This window comes from Ranitomeya imitator, chromosome 3 (genome assembly GCF_032444005.1).
Source record: "Ranitomeya imitator isolate aRanImi1 chromosome 3, aRanImi1.pri, whole genome shotgun sequence".
Taxonomy (NCBI): Eukaryota; Metazoa; Chordata; class Amphibia; order Anura; family Dendrobatidae; genus Ranitomeya; species Ranitomeya imitator.
The window spans coordinates 802,660,146-802,677,799 of NC_091284.1; the positions used below are offsets into that span (position 1 = coordinate 802,660,146).

Below are 17,654 nucleotides of genomic sequence, written 5' to 3' on the forward strand. Positions count from 1 at the left end.
ATGCCATCAGCAGAACTTCAGCCAGCTCGATGGGACCCCGACGATGCAGAAGGTGAAGCAGAAGGTATGCTGCAGATGGGACATTATATTCTTGTGATGGGAGACCAGGGCGCATTAAAGCACATACTCTCAGCCACGACCATGGCCCTGGCACACCCTCACATAAGGAAAACACATAGCGACAGATGCAGGAGGATCCAAATGGATCCAATGCATTTGTGAAGATTCAAACACACTAGACCACTGAAGTGTATATAAGCTTGATAATACTTTATATATAGGCTGTCAAGAAGAGGAAATATAGCAATAGCAGTTCGATTTTAACTGACTAGTATAAACTATGTAACTAGCATCCGGATATTATGCTGTATAGATATCATGGACCGACATCCACTCAATTAATACGGTCTCAGAAGCATGTACAGTCATGGATAAAAATTTTGAGAATGAGACAAATATTAATTTTTCCAAAGTCTACTGCTTCATTTTTTCTAATGGCAATTTGCATATACTCCTGAATGTCAGTGATCAGCTTAACAGTAATTACTGTACTTGCAAAGTCAATATTTGCCCCGAAAATGAACTTTAACCCCCAAAACACATTTCAACGTCATTGCAGTCCTGCCTTAAAAGGAGCAGCTAACATCGTTTTAGTGATTGATCGCCAGCCCTGTTCTCATCAACACCCACACCTGTGTTAATGGATCAATCAGTCATGATTAAGTAAGAATGACATCACTGGACACTTTGAAAGGAGGCTGGTGCTTGGTATCATTGTTTCTCTTCAGTTAACCATGGTTATCTCTAAAGAAACACGTGCAGCCATCATTGCACTGCACAAAAATGGCCTAACAGGGAAGAGTATCGCAGCTACAAAGATTGCACCTCGGTCAACACTCTATCGCATCATCAAAAACTTCAAGGAGAGAGCTTCCATTGTTGTCAAAAAGGCTCCAGGGCGCCCAAGAAAGACCAGTAAGCGCCAGGACCGTTTCTTAAAACTGTTTCAGCTGCGGTATCTGACTACCAGCAGTGCCGAGCTTGCTCAGGAATGGCAGCAGGCTGGTGTGAGTGCTTCTGCACGCACTGTGAGGCGGAGACTCTTTGAGCAAGGCCTGGTTTCAAGGAGGGCAGCAAAGAAGCCACTTCTCTCCAGAAAAAACATCAGGGACCGACTGATATTCTGCAAAAGGTACAGGGAGTGGACTGCTGAGGACTGGGGCAAAGTCATTTTCTCTGAATCCCCTTTTCGATTGTTTGGGACATCTGGAAAACAGCTTATTCGGAGAAGAAGAGGTGAGCGCTCCCACCAGTCTTGTCTCATGCCAACTGTAAAGCATCCTGAAACCATTCATGTGTGGGGTTGCTTCTCAGCCAAGGGAATCGGCTCACTCAGTCTTGCCTAAAAACACAGCCAAGAATAAAGAATGGTACCAGAATGTCCTCCAAGAGCAACTTCTCCCAACCGTCCAAGAGCAGTTTGGCGCCCAACAATGCCTTTTCCAGCATGATGGAGCACCTTGCCATAAAGCAAAGGTGATAACTAACTAAATGGCTCATGGAACAAAACATAGAGATTTTGGGTCCATCGCCTGGAAACTCCCCAGATCTTAATCCCATTGAGAACTTGTGGTCAATCATCAAGAGACGGGTGGACAAACAAAAACCAACAAATTCTTGCAAAATGCAAGCATTGATTATGCAAGAATGGACTGCTATCAGTCAGGATTTGGTCCAGAAGTTGATTGAGAGCATGCCAGGGAGAATTGCAAAGGTCTTGAAGAAGGGTCAACACTGCAAATATTGACTTGCTGCATTAACTCATTCTAACTGTCAATATAACCTATTGGTACTCATAATATGATTGAAATTATATTTCTGTATGTGATATAAACATCAGACAAACACTAATAAAAACCAGAGGGCAGCAGATCATGTGAAAATATAATTTTGGTGTCGTTCTCAAAACTTTTGGCCATGACTGTACTTCGGTGTATACTTGATCTATAAAAGGTTCTTACACTGACTAGCTCACAATATATGGTGACATAGGATGACCACAAATGTTACAAAGGGAGACTCAAAGATGTACGAGTGTCAGGCTAACAGTATAATGGAAGGCTATGGTGTCAGTTATAAGGTGACCATTATGAGTGGCCTTTAGGTCCCTCAAATGAAGGACAAAATACAGAAAAATATTTCAACAATAAAGTGCAAGTGTGCTTGACAATCAATAGCTCAGGTTAAAACTTTGCCGCATATATAAGACAGATGTCCTGTGCTCAGAACTTCTGAGGAGGGCAGATTGTTATCCGACTGTAGCTCTGTTGGCCCATTGTGGTCTCACTAGGAAAGTCCCCTGATGAACACTGTCACTAGCAAAATCTAATGGGGGAGAAACGAGTCAGGACTGAGGATGAATGTACCTTCATGGCTGACACAGGACATCGGTCATATCTTATATAGTGGAGTGTTGTCCTCCACTGCACCTCCTCCCCTGCATCCATTTACTACTTGCATTGAATAAAGAGAGGATTGTTTTACTGCATCACGGAGTGCCAACTATTTTTTTCCTCCTTGACTGTCTACAATGTGGTGCTGCTCAAATAATAAGCGTTTTTGATTTTACACAACTATATTTTGTTATATTATTCTGAAATGTCCTGTGTCTGATTCCGCTTATGGTTTGATAAATGAAGTCTTCAAACTTTAGAATATTGTGTCTTATTTCATCTTGATGGAATAGGCTAAAATCCAAACTTCATATTTGGGGCAATCAAAAATCAATTTTCTTAGATTCTTAAAAAAAGGGTCCCCTGTCCTTATTAATGATATGGAAAAGCAGGTAAAAAAAAAAAAAAAAAAAAAAATCAATAGGATGAAGGCACCAAAGAGCAGTTTCACACAAGGCACCATTAAGGCTGGCCGTGGCCATTGTGATTCATTATGTGAAACAATACTTACCGCCCGAGGAGATCCACCTTATAGATCATGACATCTCCCCTCCCAGGTAAGAGTTAATTAAATCTCATCATGGCTGGTGCCAAAGTCTCAGGTGTAAAAAACACCATTTGTTTACTGGTTAAACTGGAGTTGAATAGAATTGAACTGGAGACTTCTCATTGAATTCCTTTTATTTCCTGCAAGACAATGCTGGTCAAGGGCTTTATAAAGTTGCTTTTGAGACAAGTGGACATTGCCTGAATATTTTCCAGAAGTGGAAAGAGCCGAGTGATCTCCCACAGGTGAAGACTTGAAGCTTTATTCCCCTTTTAGAAAGCCCACCAACATCCTTACGACCCGAAGCAAAACCACAACCTGTCCAAATACGCAGTGAGGAAGAGATGAACCACCATGTGCTTGTTGGTGTCACCGGCAGTGTGGCGGCCCTGAAGCTGCCCGTTCTAGTGTCTGGCCTGCAAAAGATACCTGGGGTTGAAGTGCAGGTTGTGACAACAGAGAGCAAAGCATTTCTACAGCATACAGGATATACCGGTACCAATCTACAGTGATGATGACGAGTGGAAGATGTGGAACCGCCGATCAGATCCTGTGTTACACATCGAGTTACGACGCTGGGCAGATCTGATGGTTCTTGCTCCCCTAGATGCCAACACTTTGTCACAAATCCCACTGGAAGTCTTCCCCAATCTGGTGACCTGCATAGTTCGTGCATGGGACTTAAAGAAGCCATTGCTCTTCTGTCCAGCTATGAGCACAGCCATGTGGGATCATCCCATCACTACAGAACAGATTGAACGTCTTCGCAATTTTGGATACATTGATATTGCATGCATTGAAAAAACCCTGATGTGTGGGGACAAAGGACTCGGTGCAATGGCAGAGGTCGGCTCTATCCTTGATAAGGTGGTGGAAGTTCTGTCCAAGGACCAGCCTCGTCAGTGAAGTCACAAACCTGGCTTATGTTGTATCGCATCTTTCTAATAATAGGAAGGAGTTAATGTTAGTAATAGTTTATGCAAAAGTGAAATGATAGCAGTAAGATAATACCCAAGTAAACACGGGGCGAGTATTGCTTGGAGGCTCAGAGCCAACCTCGAGGCTAGAACTGTATTCTAGAGATTTAATGAATAAATAATGAAGTCTGAAGTAGTTATTGTTCATTGTGAGGGAGCTCACACCGGGGCGTGGCTAGCAGCTGGGAGAGCAGGACGCACTTTCCACGAGCTCCTCTGTTAAAGATCATAATCTACAGAATCCGAGAGTTTGTGGACTCATCCACACATCTGGAGGGCATTATATATCTGATCTCTAGAGACATTTGTGCCTCATATTGGTCGCAAATCTGCGTTTCAAGCACATTGGAACTCTGGGGCCTACAAGCAGGCCTAAGGCCTAACTAGAGAAAAGAGAGCCCGCCAATTGTCCGCAGACCTGCGGCTTCTCTCCCCTCCACGGAGAGGAGATTGGAAAGAGGAGACTGTGGAGAGACTAGCGCCTCACTGCTGGGAGCCGGTGTTTCTCGTTGGGTGGGAGCGGCTGCTGGTGGAGGACCCTACAAGAGGTGAGCGGACCGCAGACACACCAGGGACGCTTTCACCGGGCTCTCCCCCCTCCCCCCTGCCTATGCCGGAACCCCGACATCAGATCATACACCGCGGTGCGAAGATAGAGGAGGATCCCACCTGACACCTGCTGACTGAGTGCCCCGGAACGGCTTCCCTGGAGCGGCTCCTGCGTCTCCGCTGCTGACCGCCGGCACTCCCATCGCGATCACTAGGTGAGCGTTGGCGTGGAGGTGCGCGCCTGGGAGAGCGAAGCGGAGGGGCGCCGACTGCAGCGACCGCTGCCCCGGACCTGGCGACAACTCACCTGTGCCTCCGCTGGTGAGCCCTGTACTAAGGAGAGGTGCGGTGTGAGAGGGTGGGCGCCATCTTGGACCTCACACAGGCGGCGGACGGAGAAGACTCTTTGAAGGTATAGTCGCCCCTGTCCTGGGTCGCGCTTCCCCTCGGCTGCTGGCCTCCTCTGATGTCTCCTCGGATCCGGCGCTGACGTTTGGCTGCTGTGGTGCAGGGGCCCTGTTGGGAACGACTATCTGCCAACTGACCCACAGAGAGATATCGTCCTGGGGGGACATATTCCGGTACGAGGAGGTGTGTGTGTACTCAGCAGTGGAGCACTGAGAACTGGACCCCTTCTCTGTTGCCCTAGGCTATCCCCCTCAGCTGACTCTGTTTTGACCACCGCTCAGTGTCGGGTGTGGAGAGAGGGAGATCCGGCCTAGTTAATCACTGCACCAGGCGTTATATTATCCTTTAATGTGTCTCTCTCTGCCGGTCACAGCACCTGCTACACTCCAGATCTGAGACAGGAGTACCCTTGCCTCCAGCTGCTCTTGCGGACCCCCTCACCTGCTATCCCGCTCCCAAAAGCACAATACACTCCTTATTAACCAACATAGCTAGTAGTTCAGAGCAGTTTACCTCACATAACCTGTACGGAAACTACAGTTAGCACATAAAACCATATGCAAGTCTGACCCTAAAACCGGATACCTGAAAATTGTGATCCGCATCTGAATAAGAAGTTGAACTCTATTAACCATTTAATATTTAACCTCTCATCGATATACCTATATAAAAACAAGAGTCCAGCCAGTCAAATAAGAGACTTTCTAGTATATCACACTATTAGGCTATGTGCACACGTTCAGGAATGTGTGCAGATTTTTCATGCAATTTTCCTGAAGAAAACCTGATGTTTTCTTCCGGAAATCCGCATGCATTTTTGGTGCGTTTTTGATGCGTTTTTTTCTAGCGTTTTTGATGCGTTTTTTAAGCGTTTTTAATAACAAATAAAGTTGGTTAAAAAAAAAAAGAAAAAAAGACTCTCATAGGTCATTTCCTGTTCCATCCCCTCTTCTCCATTTTGCTTTTTTGCTGCTTTCAACATGCCGCACGTTCAGCCCCATTGGCGTCTTTCGCCACAACAAAACCATCTTTTGTTGCTGACGGCACTGATTTTGCTGCACCACCACACTGAGCAGGTAATATAATGTCATTAGATGTGCACACTATGCGGACTATGCTGTGGATTTGTAGTGTTTCTGTTGCTGCTGATAGGCTACTTCCCACTTCCGTAACGCTTCCTCGCAATCTGTCGTTTTGGGATAAAACGGATCCTGCATATGTGCTTGCAGGATTTTATTTTCCCATACACTTGTATTAGCAATGGTTTGCGACGTTTTGCCGCACGTTGCATCCATTGTGCGATGTATGTGTCTTTTTTTGGCAGACCGTCGACACGTAAAATCCTTACCTATATGTTTTTCTTGGTGCATCGCATCCACCATTTTTGACTGCTCATGTGCGACCAGAAAATACACCCACTCCTCCCCAGACTGCAGAATGGGCAGCGGATGTGTATAAGAAATGCATCTGCTGCCCACGTCATGCAGTTATTTCACAACGTCCATGGGTATGTTGGCGCCAGTGTATTGCGACGGAACAGAACTGATGGAAGTGAAAGTAGCCTTAGCAGCGATTGTCTATGCGTTGTACAGTACTATATATGTATGTATGTATGTATGTATGTATGTATGTATGTATATATGTATGTATATATGTATGTATATATGTATGTATATATGTATGTATGTATGTATGTATGTATGTATATATGTATGTATATATGTATGTATATATGTATGTATATATGTATGTATATATGTATGTATATATGTATGTATATATGTATGTATATATGTATGTATATATGTATGTATATATGTATGTATATATGTATGTATATATGTATGTATATATGTATGTATATATGTATGTATATATGTATGTATATATGTATGTATATATGTATGTATATATGTATGTATATATGTATGTATATATGTATGTATATATGTATGTATATATGTATGTATATATGTATATGTATATATATATATATATATATATGTAATTGTCTGTCTGTCTGTCTGTCTGTCTGTCTGTCTGTCTGTCTGTCTGTCTGTCTGTCTGTCTGTCTGTCTGTCTTTCTGTCTGTCCTTGAAATCCCGCGTCCCTGATTGGTCGATGCCGCCAGGCCAATCAGCAACGGGCGCATCGACGTTGTCATAATGGTTGCCATGGCGACGATGATGTCATAAAGGTTGCCTCGATCAAACATCGACGGACACAGTCTGCCGCGAATTCTTGAATCATCATTGTCCATATACTACTGGGACATGCATATTCTAGAATACCCGATGCATGAGAATCGTGCCACAATTCTGGGTAAATAATAAATACTATATTCTCCCATAGGAGCAATCTCTGAGAAGGAATAGAAGACGTCCAAAACGTATGTGGGTTCATCCCATTATTAATGAGCGGGAGGAAAAGGGACACTTTCATGTCCTTTACCAAGATTTAAGGAGGTAAGATATAGGTAGAAATGATATATTGTCTTCTGTGTTCACCTTTTTTTTTTTTTTTTTTTTTTTTTTGATGTTATAAACTGTAGTGTTATATATCTGTGGTTTGAGAATTATTATTTTTTTTTTTTTTTTTTTTACATTCAGTTTTCCTGAAAAATTTATCCAGTTTAGCCGGCTTACGATTCAGGCATTTGATCGCCTTCTTATAATTCTGGCTCCACAACTCAGCTACGAAGACACATGTATGCGAAGATCAATCTCTGCTGAGGAAAGGCTGCTCATCACCTTGCGGTAAGGCCCTTTTTAAAAAAAAAAAAAAAAAAAAAAAAAAATCCACACATTGGCCCCATAGTTAATGCTGCAACAGTGCCCCCATAATGCTGCTATTACGTCCCAATGCTGCCAGTGCCTCCATAATGCTGCTATTACGTCCCAATGCTGCCAGTGCCTCCATAATGCTGCTATTACGTCCCAATGCTGCCAGTGCCTCCATAATGCTGCTATTACGTCCCAATGCTGCCAGTGCCTCCATAATGCTGCCACTGCGCCACAATGCTGTTAGTGCCCCTATAATGCTGCCACAGTGCCGCCATAATGCTGACAGTGCGCTACAATGCTGCCATTGCCCCCATAATGCTGCAATTATGTCCCAATGCTGCCAGTGCCCCCATATTTCTGCCACTGCGCCACAATGTTTACAGATCTAGTGCCCCTCAATCGTACTAGTTATGTTGTCATGCATATTTTCATAATTATTTAAAATATTCTAATTTGTTCACATTTTTTTCCAGGTTTTTGGCCACAGGAGAGAGCTACACATCCCTGCACCTCCAATTTAGGGTTGGCAAATCCACCATCTCTCAAATTGTGAGGTGCACATGTGCCGTCATCTGGCAGAAGTTGCAGCCCATCGTGATGCCTTGCCCAACCGAAGAGACTTGGCTGCAGGTAGCAGCAGGCTTTCAGTCTGTGGCCAATTTCCCCAACTGCGTAGGTGCTGTCGATGGCAAACATGTGAGAGTGCTGAAGCCACCAAGATCAGGATCACGCTTCTTTAATTATAAAAAATATTTTTCTGTGGTCCTGATGGCGGTGGCTGATGCCCATTACAAGTTTGTTGCCATCGACGTTGGTGCTTATGGCAGTTCTGGGGACTCTCGGGTGCTGCAATCATCACAGATTGGACTTCAAATTCTTCGAGATGGCGGAACGCTCCCAGCCCCAAGACCTTTGCCTGGTTCCACACATCCTGTACCCTTTGTGATGGTATCGGATGAGGCATTTCCCTTAAAAACTAACCTGCTGCGCCCATACCCGCGAAGGGCACTGGATGACCGGCGGAGGATTTTCAACTATCGGCTGAGCCGTGCACGAAAATATGTGGAATGCACCTTTGGGATCATGTGTAGTCAGTGGAGGATCTTTCACACTGCCATCCAGCTAGATACGGAGACCGTGGACACTGTGATCAAGGCATGCTGTGTTCTCCACAACTACGTTCGGGAATACAGCACAGAGGTAGTTGAGGAGTCACAGCTGTCTGAATTAATTGCAGTGGACAACTTGGGTCAAGGCAGGCAATCCATCTCGGGGGTGCGTGTGCGAGAAACCTTCACTGACTACTTCATGAGTCCTGAAGGTGCCGTGCACTGGCAATACTCCTGTGCCGGTGTTGAGCAGCCTGAACAGCAGAGAAGATCGAACACTTAATCCCCATCAAGATGTCAACCTGTTGAGAAGAGCAAATCGGATGGCTAACCCCAAAGCAATCAAGGCCCTTGTGTTCTTCATCAGTACAGCTGAGCAGATTGGATGGCTAACCCCATGCATTCAATGTCCTTTTGATCTTTATCATTTAAAAAACAAAAGGAATTAATAAATAAGAATTTTGTTTGAAAAATCAAACCTTGTGTCCGCAACTTACTCTTTAGTCACTGACAGTTATTATCCCATTACTCACAGTTCATAATCTGCAAATTGAAATAACCTTTTTTTAGAATAAGAAATTACCAGACATTTTTGCAAAAACAAATTTAGTTTTTATTCATAAATAACACTGTGTACTACACATAAAAACAAAACGTCTTTAAATGACGTTGGTATTATAACACAGGGACAAACATTGTCCAGAACAGTCCATCAAAAATGGACAATATAACAACCTGTCAACAGGACAAAATACTGCATCAACAATGGATTTGTGAACAACCTGTCAACAGAACAGTTGGGTTGGGGACAGAAATCCAAACAAATTCACCTTTGTCCGGACACACATTTCCAAAAAATATATGTATAATTTTTTCCCAAAACAAAATATGTGTACTACACATAAAAATGTAACGTTGGTAACAGACGTAGCTTGTAGAAAAAAAGGACAAACATTGTCCAAAACAGTCCATCAAGAATGGACGCTATCAAAACCTGTCAACAGGACAAAAGTGCATCAACTATGGATTTTTGAACAACCTGTAAACAGGACGGGGGGGATTTAGGACCTATTTCATCAAAATTGCTGGTACTCTGGCTCGTACCCATACCCCGGAAACATATCTTGCGACGAAATACTCGTGTTTTGTGAAACATTATGCCCAGAACTTTGACGAGTTGGACAGTGGCTGGAATTATAGGCTTCAGCAGCGTCGGGCCTGTGTGCTGCATGAAAAAACCTTTGAGAAGCAGCTGGTGGTGGTGGTGGTGGCGGCCCACTTGGGATCGTAAATGCTTTCATAATTCCCACCACTATGTCTTGTGGTGGGGGGATTGCTGATGGGACAGCAGCAGACATTAGGACTGCATTAACTGCTGTCATGCACAGGCTCTGCCTGTCCCATGTCATGGACCTTAGGCGGCTAGCTACCACAGATCCAAATTTATCCATTTCATCTTGTGGAGATGAATGGTCTATCATATTGAGGGTTCGACTTGTGAGTGCCTCAATGGCACTAGTCGAACCATCCTTTTTTTTTCCCCTTCTTGGGTGCTGGCCTAACCATTGGCACAGGACGGGCAGAACCAGACCCCAACCCAGTGGGCCTTGAACCCCCAACAAAGGAGCTGGACGCAGCAGAAGAGGCAGGAACAGCAGCGGAAGACAACACCGCCGCATCCACCGCAGATGACGAACTTGCCACAGTACAGGTGGGGGGCATAACTGCAGCTTGCATGGATGATGACTGCCTAGGCAAGGGTGGATTTGGTGAGGAGCAAATAGGATAGTCCTCCACCTCCTCTCCATCACCCAGCTCCAGGCTGTTGTCTTTCTGGACCGGTGGGGTTTCGGCCCTAACATTGCCTTCAGTTCTGTACAAGGAATAAAAAAAAGACTTTGTCAATACAAGAGTACTTTTAAACGTGGAAAATTCCAATAAATATATATATATATATATATATATATATATATATATATATATATATATATATATATATATATATATATATATATATATATTCTTACCGCCGCAAATTTCTGCTGGTTAAAATGAATTGCAGCTGGTCTGCAAACGGCACCCTCTTTTTTGAGGGCGAGCTGCCACTTTCTACCTTCTGTGCCTTTATCAGTCTGTCGGTCACTGATCTCCAACGTTTTTTCACATCTTCCACTGAAATTGAACAATTTATAAAAATTAGAAAGGAAATAGATGGTGGCACAGTTCTAACGCATCGGCTACTACAGAATATGCCTGAACACGTAGTATATTGGACAGGACAAGTACTATATTGCCCAGCCACGTATGTCCACAAGTTTCACCAATCCAAAGTGGCACTGGACAGAGGGGATTTATGATCAGGTTGTGCAGTGATTGCGCAGAGACCGCTGACACGACAGGTACTGCTGCATCGAACTTGCCGCTTGCACTGTCAAGGACAGGGCGGGAGGTCGGAGGGTGAGAATAACGTAATTTTTATTATTTTTTACTTTCAATCTTTGTACTATTGATGCTGCATACGCAGAATCTATAGTAAAAACATTGTCAAACAGGGTTAGGTGTATAACCAGAGTGCGTAACACCTCGCTTTGTTAACGATGTCATTAACCCTGTGTGAGGCATGACTAGAGGGGAGTATGGAACGGGCACTGACTGCGGTGAGGAAAGAGCGGCCATATTGACGCCAGTCTGAGCCCGTCGCACATTGGTTGTAACAATGTTTGTGTGTTTTTTGCCACAACAAACCAGCCACTTGGATTAAATGAAAGACAAAATCCCCAAACAATGAATATCCGTGACAGACAGAAGGACAGACAGAAAGAGGGAAGTGACACAAATAGACAATTATATAGTACATACGTAATAAAAATAACACGAATTTAAGATACTTACAAATAAGTTTTTGGCCCGCTTTTGGTAGCTGAGGCCACTGCGGATAAATTTCTGTTACAATGGCTGGCCAGGCATCCCGTTTAGAAGCGGAGGCTTTGTACTCCTCACTCGCACGGTCCCAGACCTCCGGGTGTTTTTCTATCTACAATTTTGATAGAGAACCAGTCACTACATTTGATAAAATTATTATTTTGATAAATATAAAAAAATCAGTACACTTATGGTGCCAAGATTCTAACGCAGCAGTTATTAGACATATGTATTTCTGTATATAGCAGCCACATACTATGTAGCACAGTCCACGACATTTTTTAGAATACCCGATGTGTGAATACAGGCCACGCAGTACATAACAGTGTACACGCAGTATATGGTCAGCTTCACACTCAGCATAAGACAATACGGTCCGTATTTTGCTGCCGTAAATCGGTGACAATTCCCCAAAATATTGTCCATATCTCCTACGTAGGCAGGGTGTGTCAGCGTATTTAGCGCATGGCATCCTCCGTATGTAATCCGTAAGGCATCCGTACTGCGAGATTTTCTCGCAGGCTTGCAAAACCGACATACGGACATACAATGGATCCATGTGCTCCAAAAAATAATAAAAAAATATACACTCTCTCTCTATATCATAGATATAGATATAGATTATCTATATCTATATCTATATCTATATCTATATCTATATCTATATCTATATATATATGTAATCTATCAGACAGCGGTAGTTAGCTTAAAAGCCGGTAATTAAATTCCCGAATTTTGCTATCTCCTTCCTAAACCCGACATATGTGACATGGTTACATACAGTAAACCATCTCATATCCCCATTTTTTGGCATATTCCACACTAATTGTTAGTAGTGTGTATGTGCAATATTTGTGCTTTCTATCTACTAAATTTAAGGGTTAATGGCGAAAAAAAATGGCGTGGGCTCCCGCGCAATTTTCTCCGCCAGAGTAGTAAAGCCAGTGACTGAGGGCAGATATTAATAGCCTGGAGAGGGTCCATGATTATTGGCCCCCCCCTGGCTAAAAAAATCTGCCCCCAGCCACCCCAGAAAAGGCACATCTGGAAGATGCGCCTATTCTGGCACTTGGCCACTCTCTTCCCATTCCCGTGTAGCGGTGGGATATGGGGTAATGAAGGGTTAATGCCACCTTGCTATTGTAAGGTGACATTAAGCCAGATTAATAATGGAGAGGCGTCAATTATGACGCCTATCCATTATTAATCCAATTTTAGTAAAGGGTTAAAAAATACACACACACATTATGTAAAATGATTTTAATGAAATAAAAACGAAGGTTGATGTAATAATTTATTGAACCCTCAATCCGTCTGAAGACCCTCGCCCTGTGACAAAGAAAAAATAATAAACCAACAATATCCTTACCCTCCGCAGATCTGTAACGTCCAACGATGTAAATCCATAAGAAGGGGTTAAAATATTTTGCAGCCACGAGCTTTGCTAATGCAGTCATGCTCATGGCTGCAAAAACCCCGGAGAATATAGGTAAAGTTGGTCAATTACCTATATTTACCTGCATTTGTGGTGAGGCGCCCTCTACTGGCTGTTTCTAGATCGTGGGAACTTTCCTAGAAAGCTCCCAGGCTCGAGTTCATAAGAGGGCGCCCTCTGCTGGTTGTCCTCATATGAACTCGAGCCTGGGAGCTTTCTAGGAAAGTTCCCACGATCTAGAAACAGCCAGCAGAGGGCGCCTCACCACAAATGCAGGTAAATATAGGTCATTGACCAACTTTATCTACATTCTCCGTGGTTTTTGCAGCCATGAGCATGACTGCATTAGCAAAGCTCGTGGCTGCAAAATATTTTAACCCCTTCAGATGGATTTACATCGTTGGACGTTACAGATCTGCGGAGGGTAAGGATATTGTTGGTTTATTATTTTTTCTTTGTCACAGGGCGAGGGTCTTCAGATGGATTGAGGGTTCAATAAATTATTACAACAACCTTCGTTTTTATTTCATTAAAATCATTTTACATAATGTGTGTTATTTAACCCTTTACTAGTCTTGGATTAATAATGGATAGGTGTCATAATTGACGCCTCTCCATTATTAATCTGGCTTAATGTCACCTTACAATAGCAAGGTGGCATTAACCCTTCATTACCCCATATCCCACCGCTACACGGGAATGGGAAGAGAGTGGCCAAGTGCCAGAATAGGCGCATCTTCCAGATGTGCCTTTTCTGGGGTGGCTGGGGGCAGATGTTTTTAGCCAGGGGGGGGGCAATAACCGTGGACCGTCTCCAGGCTATTAATATCTGCCCTCAGTCACTAGCTTTACTACTCTGACGGAGAAAATTGCGCGGGAGCCCACGCCATTTTTTTCTGCCATTTAACCCTTAATTTGCCTTTAACCCTTAAAATTTAATAGCTACAGGCAAGTAAAGGGTTAATGACGTAAAAAAAATGGCGTGGGCTCCCGCGCAATTTTCTCCGCCAGAGTAGTAAAGCCAGTGACTGAGGGCAGATATTAATAGCCTGGAGAGGGTCCACGGTTATTGGCCCCCCCCCTGGCTAAAAACATCTGCCCCCAGCCACCCCAGAAAAGGCACATCTGGAAGATGCGCCTATTCTGGCACTTGGCCACTCTCTTCCCATTCCCGTGTAGCGGTGGGATATGGGGTAATGAAGGGTTAATGCCACCTTGCTATTGTAAGGTGACATTAAGCCAAATTAATAATGGAGAGGCGTCAATTATGACACCTATCCATTATTAATCCAAGACTAGTAAAGGGTTAAAAAAAAGTCTTGAAAAAGTATTTTAATTAAATGATCACAACAGGTTTTTGACAATTTTTTTTATTTTACAGCAAAGGGTTAACTATTCTGGCTGACCAGAGATGGACTGATAAGTTCATCTCCGGTCAGCCGGTGAGTCCGCGCAGCCGCAGTTTTCACCGAACGAGTCCCCCCGAACAGCGCGAGCTGCCTTCGGGAGAACTCGGTATACAATGAACGGGATCGCTTTACGATCCCGTTCATTGTATCGGCGGCCGCGGTTTAGAGCAGCCGCATGTTATGTGGCTGCTCTAAACTGTAGATCATCGTGGGACACTCGTTTATTTGGATGCTGCGGAGGGTAGGTATATGTTGTGGTTTGTTTTTTTACTATTTTTTCTGACGAGGGATTCGTGGAATTGGGCGTATAGGTGAGTATGGGTTTTTTATTTTTTTATTTATTTGAGGTGGCGATCGGCGGGGACAGGTATGTATATTTTATTTTCACAGGTAACCACTGGCCACCAATGAAAGTTTATAGGGGTGTGTGTGTGTGTGTGTGTGGGGGGGGGGGTTTAATACGGGCCACTGGCCACCAATGAAAGTTTATAGGGAGGGGGGGTTAATACGGGCCACTGGCCACCAATGAAACTTTATAGGGAGGGGGGGGTTAATACGGGCCACTGGCCACCAATGAAACTTTATAGGGAGGGGGGGGTTAATACGGGCCACTGGCCACCAATGAAACTTTATAGGGAGAGAGGGGGGCATCAAAAAAAGTTTTTATTTTGCACGCAGGAACAGTTCGATGGGAAATACTGCTCCCATCGAGCTGAGCCTGCTGCTACAATAGGGAATAGATATAGGCCGATGGGAGTAGTAGTAGTCTCATCGGCCTATGTCTGACAACACACATACACCATATACACCACACACACGAACACACACAAAACACACACATAGACACTTACCACACTAATCATAAAAGGCACATCCAGCGCCATCCAGTCATACCAGTCCATGCTGGCAGCCATCATCCAGGAAGACGAATATTGTCTTCCTGGATTATGGGATGCTCCTGGCATGATGGGATGGCCATGTGACTTCCGGTAGGCCGCACTGTGTACCTCCGCAAATCTGCTTGAATTCCGCAAATTTTTTATAGATTTGCGGAATTCAAGTGGTACAATACAAGTCTATGGGCACGGAATCGCCGCGATTCCGCAAATTAATGAACATGCTGCGTATTTTACCGCGAATCTTTTCCGCTGCGGAAAAATACTCAGTATGTGCACATAATTTGCGGTTTCCATTATAATTGATAGGATGCTTAATGTTAGCGTTTTTTTCGCGGTTTTATAGCGAAAAACCGCGAGAAAAACGCTACGTGTGCACACAGCCTTACAGTGGGGAAAATAATTAAGTGAGCTGACACTGACACCTAGTGGCCACTTAAAAGAACAGTGGCTCCTTCTTCTTTTCTATAGCTGGGACAGTGATAACTAAATTAATGATAGAGTTACAGTGCAAATACTCCAGTAATATGATGTAATAGAAGTTTTGCCTGCTGATAAAAGGAGGAATCAGTTGCTTTCTTTGTGTTTTACAAGTTACACAATGGTCAAAACCAGTACAAAGACGCCAAAGTCAATTAAGGCAAACTCACAAGCCACCCAATCAGACCTAGATAAATATCTAAAAAAGCGTCTTACTAACCCCAGTGACAACAAAGCAAACTACCCTGCTAACCCAGCACTAGTAGGGGAAACAGATACAGACATGGAAAGCGATTCGGACATAGGTTCTGATTATAGAGACCAACAGGTGACACGCTCCTTCATTAAACGAATCCTATCCGAGGCACTAGGGCCTATTGGAAAAGAATTGGCAGATATCAAACAGGAAATATCCCAACAAGGCCATAGACTAGAGACCCTAGAAAACACTCCATAACAGCTGCATAGAACACTCTAATGCTATTTTGACCTGTATTAAAGCCCAGGAAGAACAACTACAAATCGTCCATGCCACTTTAGAGGACCACGAGAACCGGGAGCGTAGAAATAATATCCGAATAAAGGGCCTGCCGGAATCTGTCGCCTTTGAAGCCCTAAATAAGGCAGCAATTGAAATCTTCGGTTCCCTATTAATGGAGCAGGATCCCAAAGATATGGAAATCATAAGAATTCATAGAGCACTCCGTCCCAAACCTAAGAAAGGAGATCCACCTAGAGATATAATATGTAGATTCTTAGACTTTCACACTAAAGACTTGGTGTTGAGACGTGCGAGAGAAGCCCAAGATATTAAATTCGAAGGCACACAGATCAAACTATTTCAGGACTTGTCAGCAACCACCCTAAAGAAACGATATTTGTTAAAACCATTCACTGATGCGTTACTTCAGAAAAAACTTCAATACCGTTGGTTATTCCCATTTGGAATACAAGTCATCACTGAAGATAAAAGATTACAGGCCAGAACCTCTGCTGAAATACAAAAATTATGCAAGGAACTGAACATTTCACTAGACCAATACCCCGACATCGAGACATTCCATGCGGCTGCTCTGTTACAACCCTTGCCTACGCCCACCCCTTGGCACCAGGTCTCAACTCCTAAGTCCCAGAAATCAAAACGCAAAGGTCCCAAATCGACTCCTATCAAGGATCAAGACACTTGAAAGTTTGACTTGAAAAATAGTTGGTTTTAGCTACATTGAGACTCTTTAGGAGTAATCTGTAGAACATACCTTGGTTTTTGACCATTTCTTCTTTATAAATATTCTTTATAGCTCAAAGTAATATCAGAAGTTTAAAAGGTAGCTACTGTTACAAGTTATTTTGCCTCCTACCAGCAGGCATCACTTCAATATTTTGACATATTTCAAAATGTTACAACTAAATTGGCACTGTTATGTTTCTTCAATTTCTAACCTTTTCTTCTCCTAATTTCTCTACGCCCTTCCTTTCTTTCCCTCCCCCATCCTCCCTCATCCTTTTCTTCCTCCAGGCACCTTGGGACGCACACTATCGCTGAGAAATACAACCACATGGCTGACAACTAGAAGGTATTTAAGCTGCTCACCTCCAATACCAATGGATTCAATTCTCCTATACCAAGAGGCCAAACCCTCTCACATTTTAAGAAAAAAGGTATTGACATATTACTCCTACAAGAAA

The 17,654-nt window shown here is 43.5% G+C and overlaps 1 protein-coding gene and 1 pseudogene across 1 annotated transcript; both read left to right on the forward strand.

The window, feature by feature from the left end:
* Positions 1 to 3,986, forward strand: LOC138671782 (phosphopantothenoylcysteine decarboxylase pseudogene; annotated as a pseudogene).
* Positions 3,987 to 7,292: 3,306 nt separating this feature from the next.
* LOC138672369 (uncharacterized) lies at positions 7,293 to 9,294 on the forward strand. Its single transcript, XM_069760305.1, has 3 exons — positions 7,293 to 7,399; positions 7,544 to 7,690; positions 8,191 to 9,294. The coding sequence occupies exons 1-3, from the start codon at positions 7,326 to 7,328 to the stop codon at positions 9,107 to 9,109; spliced, it is 1,140 nt and encodes a 379-aa protein (XP_069616406.1). The 5' UTR covers positions 7,293 to 7,325; the 3' UTR covers positions 9,110 to 9,294.
* Positions 9,295 to 17,654: the final 8,360 nt, after the last annotated feature.

Excerpts from the sequence above, each read along its gene's own strand:
- LOC138672369 (XM_069760305.1), top strand. The coding sequence starts at position 7,326 with ATGTGGGTTCATCCCATTATTAATGAGCGGGAGGAAAAGGGACACTTT. Across the intron at positions 7,400-7,543 it reads CTTTACCAAGATTTAAGGAG|TTTTCCTGAAAAATTTATCC; the intron begins GTAAGATATAGG and ends TTTTACATTCAG. Across the intron at positions 7,691-8,190 it reads AGGCTGCTCATCACCTTGCG|GTTTTTGGCCACAGGAGAGA; the intron begins GTAAGGCCCTTT and ends ATTTTTTTCCAG.